The 17,695-nt window shown below is 32.6% G+C and overlaps 2 protein-coding genes across 4 annotated transcripts; both read left to right on the top strand.

Annotated features, from left to right (window-relative positions):
- Positions 1–548: 548 nt before the first annotated feature.
- On the top strand, positions 549–4,615 carry LOC123917869 (UPF0481 protein At3g47200-like). Of its 3 annotated transcripts, none has more exons than XM_045969748.1 (3): positions 549–698; positions 2,812–2,878; positions 3,065–4,615. In XM_045969748.1, the coding sequence occupies exon 3, from the start codon at positions 3,065–3,067 to the stop codon at positions 4,466–4,468; it is 1,404 nt and encodes a 467-aa protein (XP_045825704.1). In that variant the 5' UTR covers positions 549–698; positions 2,812–2,878; the 3' UTR covers positions 4,469–4,615. The 3 variants fall into 3 exon arrangements, with proteins under 3 accessions (XP_045825704.1, XP_045825703.1, XP_045825702.1); XM_045969746.1 differs by having other exon boundaries at positions 550–698; positions 2,818–2,878; XM_045969747.1 differs by lacking the exon at positions 2,812–2,878.
- A 2,689-nt stretch (positions 4,616–7,304) lies between these two features.
- On the top strand, positions 7,305–17,468 carry LOC123914509. Its single transcript, XM_045965711.1, has 7 exons — positions 7,305–7,522; positions 8,554–8,719; positions 8,862–11,707; positions 11,789–12,304; positions 13,440–16,034; positions 16,137–16,694; positions 17,091–17,468. The coding sequence occupies exons 3-7, from the start codon at positions 8,876–8,878 to the stop codon at positions 17,109–17,111; spliced, it is 6,522 nt and encodes a 2,173-aa protein (XP_045821667.1). The 5' UTR covers positions 7,305–7,522; positions 8,554–8,719; positions 8,862–8,875; the 3' UTR covers positions 17,112–17,468.
- The last annotated feature ends 227 nt before the right edge of the window (positions 17,469–17,695 follow it).

Below are 17,695 nucleotides of genomic sequence, written 5' to 3'. Positions count from 1 at the left end.
AGACATTTGCTAATAGATAAAGAACTCATAATGTAATTTTGCCTAAAAATATAGATGAATTAAAATTTTTTGAATGTAAACAATTCAAATTCCAAAATATGAATGTCACTCCTAAAATTTTAGAAATATCCTGCGAGCTACCAAGATTGTCATTGTAAATCATGAATGTAATAATGACAGTAGCCAAGTATATGCCCTAAGTCTAAGACTCTTGACTATTCCAATAGTTAATTTTCTTGATTTAAGGAAAAATACGAGTTAAATTTACTATATTACTCATTTTAAAAAATGTAAAAGTGTAAAAGTGAAATAAATGTCTAAAATAAAATAGAATTAAATAAGGGTATATTATGAATAGTAGTATTAATTAGTTTAAAAATAGTTACTTTTGCTTATAATAGTGACCAAAATTTGAAATGTTTTTTTACTTATATTTGTGTCCGAAGAGAGTAATAAATAATATATAAATCTAACTTAATATAGTCAACTATAATATAACTAGTTGTATTAAAATTTCTGTCATAAAAAACTATTTGTACTAAAATAATGAATAAAGATTAGGTGGTGAGAATATAAATGATGTAAACAGAACCGCGTTGTGTGATTGTTTCAAAGATTAAAGTGAAAAGCTCTGTATCTGTTATTGCCAACTGAGCTCTGCATCTACGTTTTGAGAAATCTATTCGATCTGAGATAAGGTATGATGCTTTTTCCATTCTGAATATATATGCATTATGCTTTATATCTTTTGTAATATGCACATATAAACTGTTTTTTCTTAAAAAACTGCTAAAATTTTTTTTTATTAAAATTAAACATATTCAAATTTTGAAGAACATTATTCATCATCTTCATCAATTTCTTTGTATCTTCATCTTCTTCCTTATAAAAAAATCAACACACCTCTATTACATGCATTAAAAATGCTGTTAAAGAAAAATACATTAAAAATAATGAAAAGAAAAGAGAGATTAGGTGAGGGGGGGAGCAAATAAAACCGTTGACCAAATCATAAAAGGTGTAAACAGAACTGTGTTGCATGTGTGATTGATGCGAGTCAATCTATTTAATCCGTGAGCTAATTTGCAGAAGGATTAAATCGTGTAAGGCTCTGTTTGTTAACAAATAGCAGATAGCTTATAAATTAGTTTATAGCGATCGAACTTATAGCGGATAGCATATAAGTTAGCTTTTAGTTTATAGCGAATAAACTAGCTGATAGAATTTGTAGTGTTTGATAAAATTAGCGGTTGAATTAACTTATAAGTATGAAATGACATAAAAAAATATATTTAATTAATATTTAGTTTTTTTAAGTAAGATGATAGGGTAAAATTGAAAGAAAAAATGATAAGTTATAAGCTCATAAGCTACTTGAAATAGCGTTTGAAAAATAAACTATAAGTTAGTAAAATAAGTTATAAGTTCATGATGATATGACAGTTAATCAGTTACTGTATTAAACACGTCTTTTAACTTATAAGCTTTAACACATAAGCTTTAAGACATAACCTATAAGGTAACTTATCGTACTTCCCAAACATAAATCTACTTGCATAGCTATTTAATGTTAATATTTTAAGGGTATTTTGCATCTAAATCTAAATCGTAAAGTATAAACAAACAACAAATCATAGAATTTTTTTTTCTACCCAAACATTTAACCCTTTACCCCTCCCTACAAACAAACCAATATTTCCATTTTACCCTTTTTAAAAAATTAAAAAAATAGATTTTTAACATTTAACCGTGGCTAATTAACCTAGGGAAACATTCCCATTTTACCCCAATTTTTCCGGTTTACACTTGTTACCGGAAAACATAGGGAAGGTGTTCCGAAAAATGTTCAGGTTAGGCACAATTTGCATTGCCTAAATCATAAGAAATCAAAGTATCCTGGTCCTCTTCTATTCCTTGTAAATTTATAGAGACGTCATTTTTTTATTAACCATTAACAATATTATGACAAATCATTGATTCATATGGTACATAAATATATGATTCATTGACAAGTTTACTAGATCGATAATTTTCATTTTTGATGTTCAAAAATTACAATGTCCCATTCAGTAAAGATTTCTGATACATGTATAGGATGTACTCAATGTGTCCGAGCCTGTCCCACAGATGTATTAGAAATGATACCTTGGAATGGATGTCACAGATAAACCGTGGCTAAATGTTCAAAATCCATTTTTAAAATTTTTTGAAAGGGGTAAAATGAGAATATTGGTTTGTTTGTATGAGTAAAGAGTTAAATGTTGGGATAGATTTTTTTTTTCTTTCCGAATCATACGAAAGCAGTACCGTCATGAAGTGGAGCCGGCTGGCCCAATCATGCACTTGACAATATAATAAACAATATATAAATCAAACTAGTTGTATTAAAATAATTTTGTCATAAAAAACTACTTGTAGTACAATAATGAATAGAGATTAGGTTAGGAGGATATAATAAATGATGTAAACAGAACCGTGTTGTGTGATTGTGTCAAAGGTTAGAGTGAAAAGCTCAAGTATCCTTCGCTGCATCTGTTATTGCCAACTGAGCTCGGCTGGCGGTGGCGGTGCATCTATGTTTTTATTTTATTTTGTATAGTTTCATAATTTATAATAACATTTAACATTATATGTTAACGATGTGAGTACAAAATTATAATGAAGTATATCCATTAAAATTTTAATTATATTACAATGTAGTTTTGTTAAATGAGTGAAATGTAAGTTTTCATATAAGAGGGGATGGAAATGAAATTCAAGCTTCTTTTAAAAGAGGAGAATTTTCTCATAAAACAGTTGTATATTGGTAAGTTGTAGATATGTGGAAGGGGCAAAATTGTTTATTCTAAACATAAGCAGAGTGGAAAGCTACACTGAGGTTTGTTTAGGTTTTTTTTCATTTCATCTATATTTTCAATTCTTTGAAATTTATCTCAAAATTGGGGGCTTTGCCCCTCTTTTGTACAAAAAAAAAAAAAAAAAGAAATTTATCTCAAAATTGTTGTTCTAGTGCTAAGTAGTTACATATCTCAAAACAATTTTTGTCTTCTTTTTTGTATTGAAGATGGAAGAACCTAGTTGGATGGTTCCAATTAAAGTTATGTTCCATGCCCTCAATCATAAAGAAGTTCAAGCATGTAGCATTTTCAACGTTCCAGAAGAACTTCGAGAAGCAAACGAAGATGCTTACAAACCGAAACATATCTCCATAGGACCATTACATAAAGGAGCAACAAGACACCTTCATTTAATGGAAGAACCCAAATGGCGTTACATGCGTGAATTTCTTGACCGAAAACCAGAAAAAGATAGAAGTTCAGAGAATAGGTTAACAGAATGTGGCGTTGACATTCTCAATTTAAATAATGTTATTTGTGCTAGCTATGGTGGAAGCAATAACAATATAGTCCAAGAAACAAACTCGCATGAAATTACTAAAATAATGATAGTAGATGGTTGTTTTCTGTTGGAGCTTCTCATGAAGCTTGATGATTACATAAACAACCCTACAACTTATAACAAGGACTCAATCCTTGAAACAGAAGAAAAGATTATATCTGTTTTAAATGATATAGCAATGCTTGAGAATCAAATTCCCTTCGTTGTTCTCAAGAGATTATTTAGGAAGGTATTTCGTGATCCTTGTAGAATCGAAGATGATCATCGTGTTGCTGAATATGTTTGTAAGGCTTTTGGTTACAAATTTGTGCCTAACACATTGGTGCGTAGCTCAGGAGTTGCTCATATACTTAATTTGATGCACTTGATTACGGTGGAGCAAAGCTCCCAAGATGAAGGGAAAAAAGCGAAGCTAGAATTATTGTGTTGTGCTACACAACTTCGTGCTTCTGGGGTCATAATCCAAGGTAAATCAAATAGCACAAATCAAAATAAACATAACTTGGTGGATGTGTTTGATTTTAATATATGTTTTAATGATTGTAAGTTGGATATTCCACCACTATATATTAAGGAAACAACTGAAGTGAAGTGGAGGAATTTGATTGCTTGGGAGCAAAGCAAAATTGGGATTCCATCCAAATACACTTCTTATGCACTTTTTTTCAATGGTTTAATATGTTGTGAACATGACATTGAATTTCTTAATGAAAAAGGAGTTATTATAAATAAGATGAACAAGAGTAATGAAGATTTGTTGGCACTATTTCGCACAATTTCTAAGGGAGCAGAACAGATGGATTCGAGTTATAGTGAGATTTGTGAAAGGTTGAATGTCTATCACTACAAGGGGAAGAAAGTCACAAAAAGGTTGCAAAAATGGCCTATACATGTTTGGCATCAATGCAGGCGAATATTTGATATTATTGTGTACTATGGGCGAAAAAGGTACAATATTTTGATACATGACCATATGCCTACTGTGTGGAAATTCATAGGAATTGTTGCAGCTGCTTTGCTCCTTGTTCTTACTATAATGCAGACATATTACTCATCCCGCAGTCACTAAGTTGTTTTCTTTACGGCTTGGCTTGGAATTTTCATCAAAATGTTGTATTTATTAATATTTGATTCAAAGTGAAAGAATTGAAAGATAAGTAGAATCTTGTTTATGCTTCAGCTATATGAATAAAATGTAGCTACTCTTTCCCAGTTATATTTTAATGATGTTATGCCTTTTCGTTTTTGTTTCCTATGTATTTAGAGCAATCTCCTATGAGCTTGGAGATATTTTATTGGCTTATTATGTCTCACTTATATAAGTGGAGAGTGGTCATACTAGGGTAAGTATGTGAGTACATTTTGTGAGAGAACAACCTTCAAAAAGAGAGAAAGCTGATCCCGTTTTTGACACAGCAGTCCCATTAAAACTGTGATTCCCGATTAGTTAACTGTTGGATTTAAAAAATAAAATAAATTAAATCATAATTGAAAAAATAATAAAGGACTGATTCGGTGGATTAAATGGCATGTGATATTTTAAGTGATCTTGTATTAGCCTTTGGAATTTGGATTATACAAAATCAATGGTTAATATTTGGTGTCAAACTTTTATTTGATACATGGTGTCAACGGATCCTGACTCATGTATAATATGTTAATAACTTAAATTAGAGATAGATCTGAAGTTATAAACTATGGAAAGATCTAAAACGAGATAAATTATCAAATTTTTAATCAGATCAAAAGATTCGGCCTTGATCTGTGTAGGTGTTAAAATAACAAATTAAAAGGAATCAGAACTAAGATGTGATTAGGGATGGCAATTTGACCCATCTCCAATGGGTATCCGCAAAAAATATCCACGATGAGTAAGATAAAAACCCGTATTTTGGGTACGGGCACAAGTATGGGTAACTACCTATAAAAATGAGCGAGTATGAGTGCGGGTACGGATACCTAATTAGTGCCCATCCCGCCCCATACCCACATAATATTTATTTATTTATTTTATTTATATTATTATATAATAATATATGTATATCCATTTTAAAAAATAAAACTCTATGAAACTCTTATACATTTTTAATAAACATTGTTTGTTTATAAGATAATGCAAACACAATGTGAATATGTCAACAAAGATATGAATTTTAGCATGAGGTTAGTAATTGTTGTGTTTATAATTTTCATTTGTTAACATTAAAATCATTGATTTTTTTTTAATTCTATTGAAATGATATGATGTTTTATAATTGATCGATTTATTTTTCGCAAAAATGTGGGTAACGAGAACGGATATGGGTACCTAAGTACCCATAGGGATGTGTACGAGTAATTTTTCAAACTTCGGGTATGAGGATGAGTACTATAGTATCCTACCCATTGTCATCCCTATATGTGATAGCGATTATAACTTTAACATGATTTAAACCGAAAAGATATTTGTGTAAAAAAAAACTTAAAAGATACTCTCTCTATCTCATTTTATAAGATCCACTTACCAATTAAACTAAAACTCACGGAGAACAAGCATAAGTATCCTTTACTCTATGTAAATGTATGAAAGCATAAATTAATTTTTATTCAACTCAATTTCACCTAAAATCAATGGTAAAAAATCGATTCATAATTACGAAGTCCAGATACGTGACACGATACCAATACGGAAATTTTTTCAAAATTTCAGATACGATACGGCCAGGATACGTTATTTAAAAATTAAATTTAAAATTAAATATATAAACATAACTAAAAATCGATAATGACAAAAAATTAATATTCAAATTACTCAAAACGAGCAAACAAATGAGAATTAATATTATCCCAAAAAAATATCATCAGCACTACCAAAAAAGAGATAGTTGATTATCCATAAAGAACATCATGCTAATATTCACTACTTAAGAGGAAACACGAATTGTATCAGCTTCCATCATCAAAGATCATTAATTACTCGATATTTCTCCGATACGCGTATCAGAGAAGTATCTAAAATATATCAGTTTTTTTTTCCGATACTTCTACAATACACATATCGAGAAGTATCAGACGAATATCAATATCAAATACGTGTCAGACATGATACTTAAATCATTTTTGAAATATCAAGGCTTCGTAGTATCTCATCGTTGACTAGTTTACTCAAGATGACAGCAAATGCTTGAGTCAGAATAATAAATAAACAACCATGAATGCAAAGAACGTCACATGGAGTGGACAGTGGAGCACCATCATTTATCGGACAGGGTCATAAACAATAAATAAATAAAGAAAAATCCTAAACATATTAAAATTAAAATAAAAATTTTATCTCGAAATGCATGCATTCAATACCTCAAAAGTATAAAAGTTGTATTTTCAATATTAATTTTATTTTTTATTTTCTATTTTAGTATACTTAATAAATTCCCCAATGCACTATTTAGCATGATCCATAAATAAATCAATGACAATACCAGTACCTCTTAGTAAAAAAAATAAAATTAAAATACTAGTACCGTTGAAATAAATTCGGTGAGGGGAAAAAAAGTACCGATGAAATAAATCCACGTTCTAACTTGTTCGGTACCCTTTATAAGAGTATTGCAAATTTCAACTATCAAGCTAATTTTTATAGTTTTGCGTAGACCTCCTAAATTTTAATACTCTCTTCGATCTTAAATACAAGAGAAAATTTACTTTTTACATTTATTGAGAATTCAATATATCTGATTCATACCAATACGTATTTGATATGAACCAGGTATATTGAATTCTCTATTAATCTAAAAAGTAAATTTTATTAACGAAAAGAGGATCCAAATAATGCAAAACAACGTCACATGGAGTTGAGCACCATCTTTGGCAGTGCCATAAACAATAAATAAACCAACAACGATAATGTTGAAAACTTGAAATAAAAAATTAGGTGAGAGGAAAAGAAAAGAGAACCGTTGACCAAACTATAGAAGCTGTTTTGTGAAGCAAAAAAAACTATAGAAGTGTTAAAAGAAACTGTACCCAATTACTCCAAAGCAAAAGTTCAAACACAGGTATCCTTCTCTGCATTTGTGATTCCCAACAAAGCTAAGTTCATATAGCGAGCGAGTATTTCCTTCTTGAAAAGTCCACTGCAATAAAGGTAGTAGTATAATGCTTTCACACTTTAAACATGCATTTGTTTTTTTTTTTTTACAAAACATGCATTAACTATATATTTACAAGATTTGTTGGTTAAAATTGTGGTTGCTGATGTTGCAGGATGAAATGATTTTTAAATTTGTTTGTTTTAAATTGTGTTTTCAAAATCAATAATCTCTTTGCCAGATCATTTTCTATAGTATATTGATTTTGAAATGCACACAAACTTGGAAGAAACCTCCAATTTTTTATGTTATTAACATTATCATCTAGCCCAAAAGAATAGTTTTCCGTTCCGTCACAATTATTGTTAAGATCTTGATTGATAAAATGGAAAGGATGAATGGTAAGAGCTTTAAAACCTTGAAAGAGACTAGAAATAGTAAGATTTTGGCTCTGTTTGGTAAAAAATAGCGGATAGCTGATAAACTAGCTTATAGTAGATGAGTTTACCATAATATCATGACAAACTTAAATATCGAATAAAATTCAATGACCCATTCGAATGCACGGGTCTTTAAACTAGTTTATAGTGAAAACACGTGCTATTAGGTCCCTATCGTGGCACGATGGATCCCATCATGGCACGATGGGTGCAGATTTTCCCATATTTTTCTTTTTTCGCAAGATTTTGTTCAAATAAATTTCTCTCATCGTGGCACGATGGCTGCCTGATTTTCTCTAAAAATTAGCAGATTTTCTTCAATTTAATCAATCCGTATCGTGGCACGATGCCTTCTGATGGTGGCACGATGTAAGGTCACGTTTTGGTCATTTTCACCTATTTTTGTGCAATTTCTTCCGACTCTTGTTTCTTCTTAAAGTAAACTAAATCCTTAGTTATTTGCCATGAATTAGTGTCTAAAACTACTAAATTACAATGAAATAAACCTAAAATATACTCTAAAAACATCCTATAAATTTCTAAAATAGAGGAATGCCATTTGCAGTTTGGTACTTATATTAATTTTATTAAATTAGAATTATACAAAATCAATTCGTTGATATATTTCGTTGACTTGTTGCTGACAGAGTGTGAGTACTTGCAAAGCAAAAGGAACCGTATTGTGTGTCTAAGGCAAAAGTGCAAACACAAGTATATATCATTCTCTGCATATGTGACAGGGACTGTGATTCCCAACCAAGCCAAGCTGACAAAGTGAGCATTTGCTGCTTGAGAAATCCACTCCAAGAAAAGGTATGATGCTTTCACTTAAACATGCATTAAGTTTGATAGTTGATGCTTATAAGGAGAATTCATTTCCTCTTTAAGACTCTCGCACTTTCGTGATGATGGCAGATGTGACTCTTGTGATAATAACAAATGATTCTATTATCAGGTTGCCTTTACGTGATGATGGCAGATGTGATTGCGAATATGATTGTGATTGTTGTGACCGTTGCAACTGCAGTGGCGGCGGCTATATATTTGGCAAGACCTATCCTTAGGCAATATCTTTTCCCCAAGCAAATGATAAAGGCAATTGGAAAATTCATAGGCAATATTCAACCATTTTCTCGTCTTGATTCACTACCAGGTATTCAGTATCAGGCTGCATCTGAGGACTTCATTTATTTTGGATCAAGAAAACAGGCTTATGATGAACTCTTTAAGGCACTGAATGATGATTCCGTCCATATGATAGGATTGTATGGAGAGGGTGGATGTGGGAAAACAACTCTTGTTACTCAAGTTGGCAAGCAGGCTGAGGATCGGAAAATGTTTGATAAGGTTATATTAATCACTGTGACTCAAACTCCAAATATTAGAGCCATTCAAGGAGAAATTGCGGATATGTTAAAATTGAAACTGGAGAAACATAGTGAGAATGGAAGAGCACAAGAATTATGGCTGTGTTTAAATTCAAAACAAAAGAAGCGAATTCTTTTCATAGTAAACAATTTATGGGGAAAGTTTAAATTGATGGATATCGGGATTCTATTAGATGATGATATCAAGAAAACTTTGAAGATCCTCATAACCACACCTGATGAGCGTGTTTGTACATCAATGAAATGTCAAAAGAAGATTCATTTGGAGCTCTTGTCCGAGGATGAGTCTTGGAATTTATTCCAAACGTTTGCAGAAATTGATGACCAACGCTCCACGGTATTGAAAGATGTGCCACGACAAATATGCAATGCATCTATGGGACTTCCCTTAGCAATCAAAATTGTGGGGTCATTATTCAATGAAAGGGAGGATATTGAGTGGCAGCAGGCGTATGAGAAGTTAGTGGATTCAAAGGCATCTGATGACGAAGATAAAGCAACTTCTTGCCTTCCATCTACTAAATTAAGCTATGATCATTTGCCAACACGAGCAAAAAAAATCTTTCTATTGTGTGCTCTTTTTCCAGAAGAATATCGCATCCCATCAGAAGATTTGGTGAGATATGCACATGGACTAAGTACGAATGAAAGATCATCGTTAGAGTTAATGAGGAGCTCGATGGAGGCAACCATAAATACACTTCTAAAATCTTGTTTGGTGACACGTAGTTCTGTGAAGATGCATAACATAGTTCGTGATGCAGCCTTATGGATTGCAAATAGAACAGATGATTGCAAAATCTTGGTAAATGTTGACAAACCGCTTAGCACTGTGGCAGAGGATAACAGAATAAGAGATTGTTTTGCAGTATCTTCATGGTGGTTTAATGAAAATCCCTCTTTTTGTCAATTGCATGCTCCAAATCTAAAAATGCTATTGATAAATATAAGTGCTCATGGTTCATTGAATTCCTTGGATTTATCAACTTTAACATTTGAAGGAATGCAAGGGCTTCAGGTATTCTCTCTAACCATCAATTACAAAATAGTGCCAATATCATTTCCTCCATCAATCCAATTGTTGACAAATGTTCGAACTCTGCGCTTAAATGGATTGAAGCTTGGTGACATTTCTTTCATAGCAAGCTTAACAAGACTAGAGGTTCTTGACTTGCGACGTTGTTACTTCAACAAACTTCCTATCGAAATAAGAAACCTCGAAAGCCTGAAGCTGCTAGATTTGTCTCAATGTCATATTTTTCAATATTACTATAATGGAGCAATAGGAAAATGTTCACAGCTAGAGGAGTTATATGCTTCAAAATGTTACCCATATAAGTATGTCCATGAGATCATCCTGGATATTGGTATTCTCCAAAATCTACAAAGGTTTGTACTTGGTTATCCAATCACTCCAGGAAGAACTAGAGTTGTAGAACTAACTGATTTTGATATCTCAAGGTTGAGGACATCCGACAAAAATATTCTGCAAATAGCTGAGACAATTTCTTTGAAAGGCCATCGTGGAGGAAGTGCAAATATCATTCCAGATATGGTTAGATTTGTTGGAGGCATGAATAATTTGTCTACTCTTCATCTTAATGATTATGGCGGGATAGATTGCATCTTTAATACAACTTGTGATTTGAAGGAAGATGATATGATTCCCAGGTTGGTTGAGTTACGCCTTAAATCTGTATATCAATTGACAGAACTTTATCATGGTCCGCCTCTGCAAGTATTACACTTCTTTGAGAAACTAGAAGTACTTGACATAGATAATTGCCGGAGATTACACATCATATTTCCAACGCAATGTAACTTGAGAAATCTTAAGATCCTCAGCTTATCATATTGCAAGACCAATGAAGTACTCTTCTCAGAATCTATTGCTCAAAGTTTGCAGCAACTAGAACAGCTAACAATACATGGTTGCAGTGAATTGAAGCATATAATTACTGCAAGTGGAAGCGAACATGGTGGCTGTAGTACAAGTGAGGAAATAGTTCCAGCACCAATGAACTCCCATTTTTTTTTGACCAATATAAGGGATGTTAACATTTATGATTGTCAAAGATTAGAGTCGGTATTTCCTCTTTGTTATGTTGAAGGAGTTCCACAATTGCAAAAGATGCTTATATCACATGCTCCTAAGCTGGAATATGTGTTTGGTAAATGTGATCACGAACACCTTTCATCACACCAAAACCTGAACCATGGCATGCTTCCTCATTTAGAAGTTCTAAAACTGGATTATCTTGACAATCTCGTTGGGATGTGTCCAGAGAATTATCAAGCAAATTGGCCATCTCAGTCTCTGAGAATACTAACCATAGAGAATTGTCGAAAAATGGCAATACCATGGTTCAATTTGAAAGCTGGCTATCATCAGAGCCAACATCATCTGAATGAAGTGAGTACTCATATTTGTGCTATTTTCCTTGATTATCATTGACATATTATTGGTTATTTACATTTTGATATTGCATTTCAGATTTGGAGTTTCCAATGCCTTCAGTATTTAACAATGGGTAATTGTGAAGAATTGAAATGTTTGTTCTCCATGGAAACACATAGAAGCCTACCAGAGTTGATGTGCCTTCGCGTTTACGATTGTCAAGAATTGGAACAAATTGCGGCACCAAATGAAGAACTTTTGCAGCTTTCTAATGCTGCTGAATTGTATTTTCCAAAGCTGGAGCAAATAGAAGTCAAAAACTGCAACAAGCTGAAAAGTGTTTTCCCTTTTTTCATGGTTACAATGCTTCCACAATTAATCACTCTTCGCTTATCAAAAGCAACTCAACTTCAAGTGGTTTTTAGACATGGTCAAGGAGAGGACATTGTGAATAAAATGGAAATTTCTCTTCCAAACTTGACAGAAGTAACATTGGTCGATCTACCAAATTTTGTAGATATCTGCCATGGTTGTAAGTTACATGCCATTGAGCTTCTACAATTCAACATATCCAACTGCCCCAAAATTGCTCCAGGCTTAACAAAAATTCAGGTGACTCTTCTTCCTTGCTAACTAGGAGTACTAACAATAATTTCTTCGTTATTTTGACTGTTTTGTTATTTTTATTTACAATGTTGCCAATGAGGATCGAACCTAGAAACTCATGCATACTACTCAAATCCCTCACATCAATCCTAGTGGCTTTTTGTTTTGTTAATTTTTTGAAAACAACTTTATTTAGTTCAATGTTTGAATAATTTCCTTTGACAATTAATAAAGCTAGAAAACTATCAAAAGGTCACAAATTGGTTAAAGCTAAGAACATTGCCATTGTAAACCATGAACATGTTGGTAGACAAGAATATACTGCGAGTGTTTTGGATGGAGTAATTAAAAATTTAAAAGGATTTGAAATTTTAAGCAAGTCAAATGACTGTATTTTAATTACATTCATTTTTAAATGTACTAGTTAAAAGACCCGTGCATTTTTTAAATGTACTAATTAAAAGACCCGTGCATTTGCACGGTCTATTGACTTTTATTTGATATTTAAGTTTGTCATTATATTAAGGTAAAAAAATTCAATTTGGGTGAGCTAATTTAGCTTCTTAAAAAAAAAAGGTGAAAATTTATTTAGAATAAAATATTTAAAAATTTGTCATATAATATTGTTAAAATATAAGTGAAACAATTGTGTTATTTCTTGTAAAATTGATTAAATGAATAAATTATCAATGACAAATATTTATCCAATTTTTTATGCATCAGTGACAAATAATGGTCCCGTGTATTTTTTTAATAAAAAATTAGTAATTTGATTAGGAATATTTACTGTAATTTAGTAAATTTGATAGTAATTAACTTTATTATATTTTTTTTTGGTAAGTCACTAAAAAATATTAAAAAAAATATAGAAAGAATATAAGATAAATATAATAAAAAGATGATATGCTTAAAAACTTTAGGCTTAATTGCACATTTGGTCCCTTATGTTTATTTTAGGTTTCAAGTTGGTGCCTTATGTTTATTTTGTTTCAAATTGGTCCCTTATGTTTTAAAAGTTTCAAGTTGGTACCTCAAGCTTTTAAAAGTTTCAAATTGGTCCCGAAGTTTCTAAAATATGACCGTACATGGTGTGAAGATAGTACCTCTGCTGACCAAAGTTTTTATTTTCTTGTTAAATAAGGATGAAACTGAAGAAGCGTCAGAAGATTCTTCTAGCATAAGTAATGATGTGGAAGACTTCATTTATTTTGTATCAAGACAAAAAGCTTATGATGAACTCTTTGAGACACTTAATGATGACTCCATCCATATGATAGGATTGTATGGAGAGAGTGGATCTGGAAAAACAACTCTTGTAACTCAAGTTGGCAAGCAGGCTGAGGATCGGAAAATGTTTGATGAGGTTATATCAATCACCGTGTCTCAAACTCCAGATATTAGAGCCATTGGAGGACAACATTTATGGATGAGTTTGAAGGAAAAGAAGCGAATTCTTATCATAGTAGACAGTTTATGGAAAGAGTTCAATTTGAAGGATATCGGGATTTACTTGGACGATTTTAATAAGGAAGCATGGAAGATCATTGTAATCACCAGTGATCAACATGTATGCACTTTGATGAATTGTCAGAAGGAGATTTATTTGGGGATCTTATCTGAAGATGAATCATGGATTTTGTTCCAGAAGCATGCACAAGTTGACGACCAGTTCTCTGATTCGATGGATGGTGTGCCGCGAAAACTTTGTGATGAATGCAAGGGACTGCCAATAACAATCAAAACTTTGGCATCATCATTAAAAGGTAAGCAAAACATTGAGTGGGAGTCGGGATTAGCTAAGCTGAGAGATTTAGAGGCATTGGAGGATCATGAAGAAAGAGTGACACATCCTTTGAATTGTCTTAAATTATGCTATGATTATTTGCCAAGGCCTGAAGTACAACTCTTACAAGTGTGTTCTCTTTATCCCCAAGAACATCACATCCCAACAGAAGATTTGATGAGGTGTGCACTTGGACTGGGTATACAATCAAACAGGAGCTTGATTCAAACACTCATAAACAAACTTTTTGAGTCAAGTAAGCAGATGCGTGGTTCCGTGAAGATAAATGACATGGTTAGGGACACAACCTTATGGATTGCAAATAGATCATATAACAACAAAATCTTGGTAAATGTTGACATGCCACTTAGCATTGTGGCAAATGATAACCGAGTAAAAGATTGTTTCGCAGTATCTTCATGGTGGTTTAATGAAAATCCCTCTTTTTGTCAATTGGATGCTCCAAATCTTAAAATGTTATTGGTAAATATCATTGCTCATAGTTCATTGAATTCCTTGGATTTATCACCTTTAACATTTGAAGGAATACAAGGGCTTGAGGTTTTCTCTCTAACCATCAATTACAAAATAGTACCAATATCATTTCCTCCATCAATCCAACTGTTGACAAATGTTCGAACTCTGCGCTTAAATGGATTGAAGCTTGGTGACATTTCTTTCATAGCAAGCTTAACAAGTCTAGAGATTCTTGACTTGCGACGTTGTGAGTTCAAAGAGCTTCCTATCGAAATAGGAAACCTTAGAAGCCTGAAGCTGCTAGATTTGTCAGAATGTCATATTTTTCAGTATTACTATAATGGAGCAATAGGAAAATGTTCACAGCTAGAGGAGTTTTATGCTTCAAAATGTTACCCTAAGTATGTCCATGAGATCATCCTGGATATTGGTATTCTCCAAAATCTACAAAGGTTTGTACTTGGTTATCCAATCACTCCAGAAAGAACTAGAGTTGTGCAAGTAAATGATTTTGATATCTCAAAGTTGAGGACATCCAACAAAAATATTCTGCAAATAGCTGAGACAATTTCTTTGAAAGGCCTCCGTGGAGGAAGTGTAAATATCATTCCAGATATGGTTGGATTTGTTGGAGGCATGAATAATTTGTCTACTCTTCATCTTACTGATTGTAGTGAGATAGAATGCATCTTTGATACAACCTGTGATTTCCAGGAAGATGAGTTGATTCCAAGGTTGGTTGAGTTACACCTTAAGTATATGTATCATTTGACAGAATTATGTCATGGTCCACCTCTGCAAGTACTACAGTTCTTTGAGAAACTAGAACTACTTGACATACATGATTGCAAGGAGTTACGCATCATATTTCCAAGGCAATGTAACTTGCAAAATCTTAAGATCCTCAGGTTATACCATTGCAAGACAGATGAAGTACTCTTCTCAGAATCTGTTGCTCAAAGTCTGCAGCAACTAGAACAACTAACAATTAGTGAATGCTTTAATTTGAAGCATTTAATTGCTTCCGGTGGATGCAAACATGGTGGTTATAATACAAGTGAGGAAATAATTCCAGCTCCAATGAACTCTCATTTTTTTATGACCAATCTAAGGGAAGTTAAGATTTCAAGTTGTCAAAGTTTAGAGTCAATATTTCCGATTTTTTATGTCGAAGGACTTCCACGATTGAAAAAGATGGATATATCGCATGCTCCTGAGCAGAAATATGTGTTTGGTGAATGTAATCATGAACGCCCTTCATCTTACCAATACCAAAACCATGTCTTACTTCCTCAATTGGAAGATCTGACACTGAGTCAACTTCCCAATCTCATTGGGATGTGTCCAGAGCATTGTCATGCTAAGTGGCCTCCTCAGTCTTTGTGGAAACTAAACATAGATAATTGTGAAAGATTGGTTACACGATGGTTCACGTTCAACGTTGGCTATGATAAAAGAACACATCATTTGAATGAAGTAAGTACTCATATTCAAATATTTATGCCATTTTCTTACTGATATTTGTAATGCTACTTACCCCAATATTATTTGTTTTTACCTTTGGATATTCCATTTCAGAACTCACCCGCAAAGCTGAAACATCTGAAGTTGAGTCAGTGTTTAAAAGTGACCAAATGTTATGAACTGATTTGGAGTTTCCAATGTCTTCGGCGTTTAAAAGTGACCAAATGTTATGAACTGAAATGTGTATTCTCCATGGAAACACATGGAAGCCTGCCAGAGTTGATGGAACTTTACGTTTACGAATGTAAAGAATTGGAACAAATTGTTGAAGCAAATGCTGAATTGTATTTTCCAAAGCTAAAACATATAGAAGTCAAAAAGTGCAACAAGTTGGAAAGTCTTTTCCCTCTTTCCATGGTTACAATGCTTCCACAATTAAGCACTCTTCGCTTATCAGAATCTGTTGCACTTAAAGAGGTTTTTAGACATAGTCAAAGCCACAACATTATGAATACAATGGAAATTGTTCTTCCAAACTTGAATGTGATAAGATTGTCTTCTCTACCGAATTTTGTAGACATCTGCCGTGGTTGTAAGTTACATGCCGATAAACTTCGAGAAATCGACGTATACAATTGCCCCAATTCTGCTCCAAGCTTAAAACAAATTCAGGTAACTTTTCTTCCTTGCTAGCTAGGAGTATTAACAATGTTTCTATTCAGTATTTTGACTTTTTTTCTTAATTTTCTAATAGAGCAATCATTTAGTTCAACTTTTGGACAGTGAGATAGAAAACAAACTAAAACTTCATTTTGAATCATTTCACATAACCCTAAGTCTGATACAATTGGCTATGCAAATAATGTTCAATAATGTTCTTGTGATTTTGATTGATTAATGTTGCTCATTACTGAAGATAGTTTCCTTTCAAATAATGTTCAACATAAATATAGTTTATATTTAGACATTCAATAAATAATTCATATACATTATTTGAGTACGTGTACCTAGTGTTAAGTTAGTTCTCTGCTGATCAATATTTTGATTTTTCTTTTTTTTGTTGATAAGGATGAAATTAAGAGAAGATGATATTCCTCTGAAAGATTATGAGAGGCAGCCGAGAGGTTCAAAGTGAATGTGGATCCCACTTCAAGTGTAAAAGAAAGAAAAAAAAAAGAAAAGACCCGCGGAGTTGTTTCTTTAGTCTTCACGACCCGTGGTTTTTTATTCTCATATCGAGAGTTTTTCAAGTTAAAATTGAGGTGTTCTTATTTATAGTTTTTACATTTTTTTTAGGCAAATGCTAAATAGTGCCCCAGGGGCACTAGTTAAGAATTCAATTGTAGAAAGTTTATCTTGAGTATTGTGTAATCAACACATGAAAAATCTAAATTTTGATTTTTTCAATGCATAACTTCTCTTTTATTTCAGCGTCAAAAAAAAAAACTTCTCTTTTATTTCCTCTTTTAGTTCCTTAACTAGTGCCTCGGCGGGAGCACTTGTTGGTGTTGATTGTGCTAGATAATTTGTTTGTTCAAGTTCCACAAAAAAGAGACAATTTAAACGTTTCCGTATATTTTGTTGTGCACTATATTCCACTGTGCACTCTGGTCCATCGATTATTATATTATTTGCGGCTATGTTATTAGACAATTTTTGAATAAAAACGGAAA

This window comes from Trifolium pratense, linkage group LG3, assembly GCF_020283565.1.
Source record: "Trifolium pratense cultivar HEN17-A07 linkage group LG3, ARS_RC_1.1, whole genome shotgun sequence".
NCBI lineage: Eukaryota > Viridiplantae > Streptophyta > Magnoliopsida > Fabales > Fabaceae > Trifolium > Trifolium pratense.
Note: the sequence above shows the minus strand (reverse complement) of the source record. Positions and strands in the feature narration are given on the sequence as shown.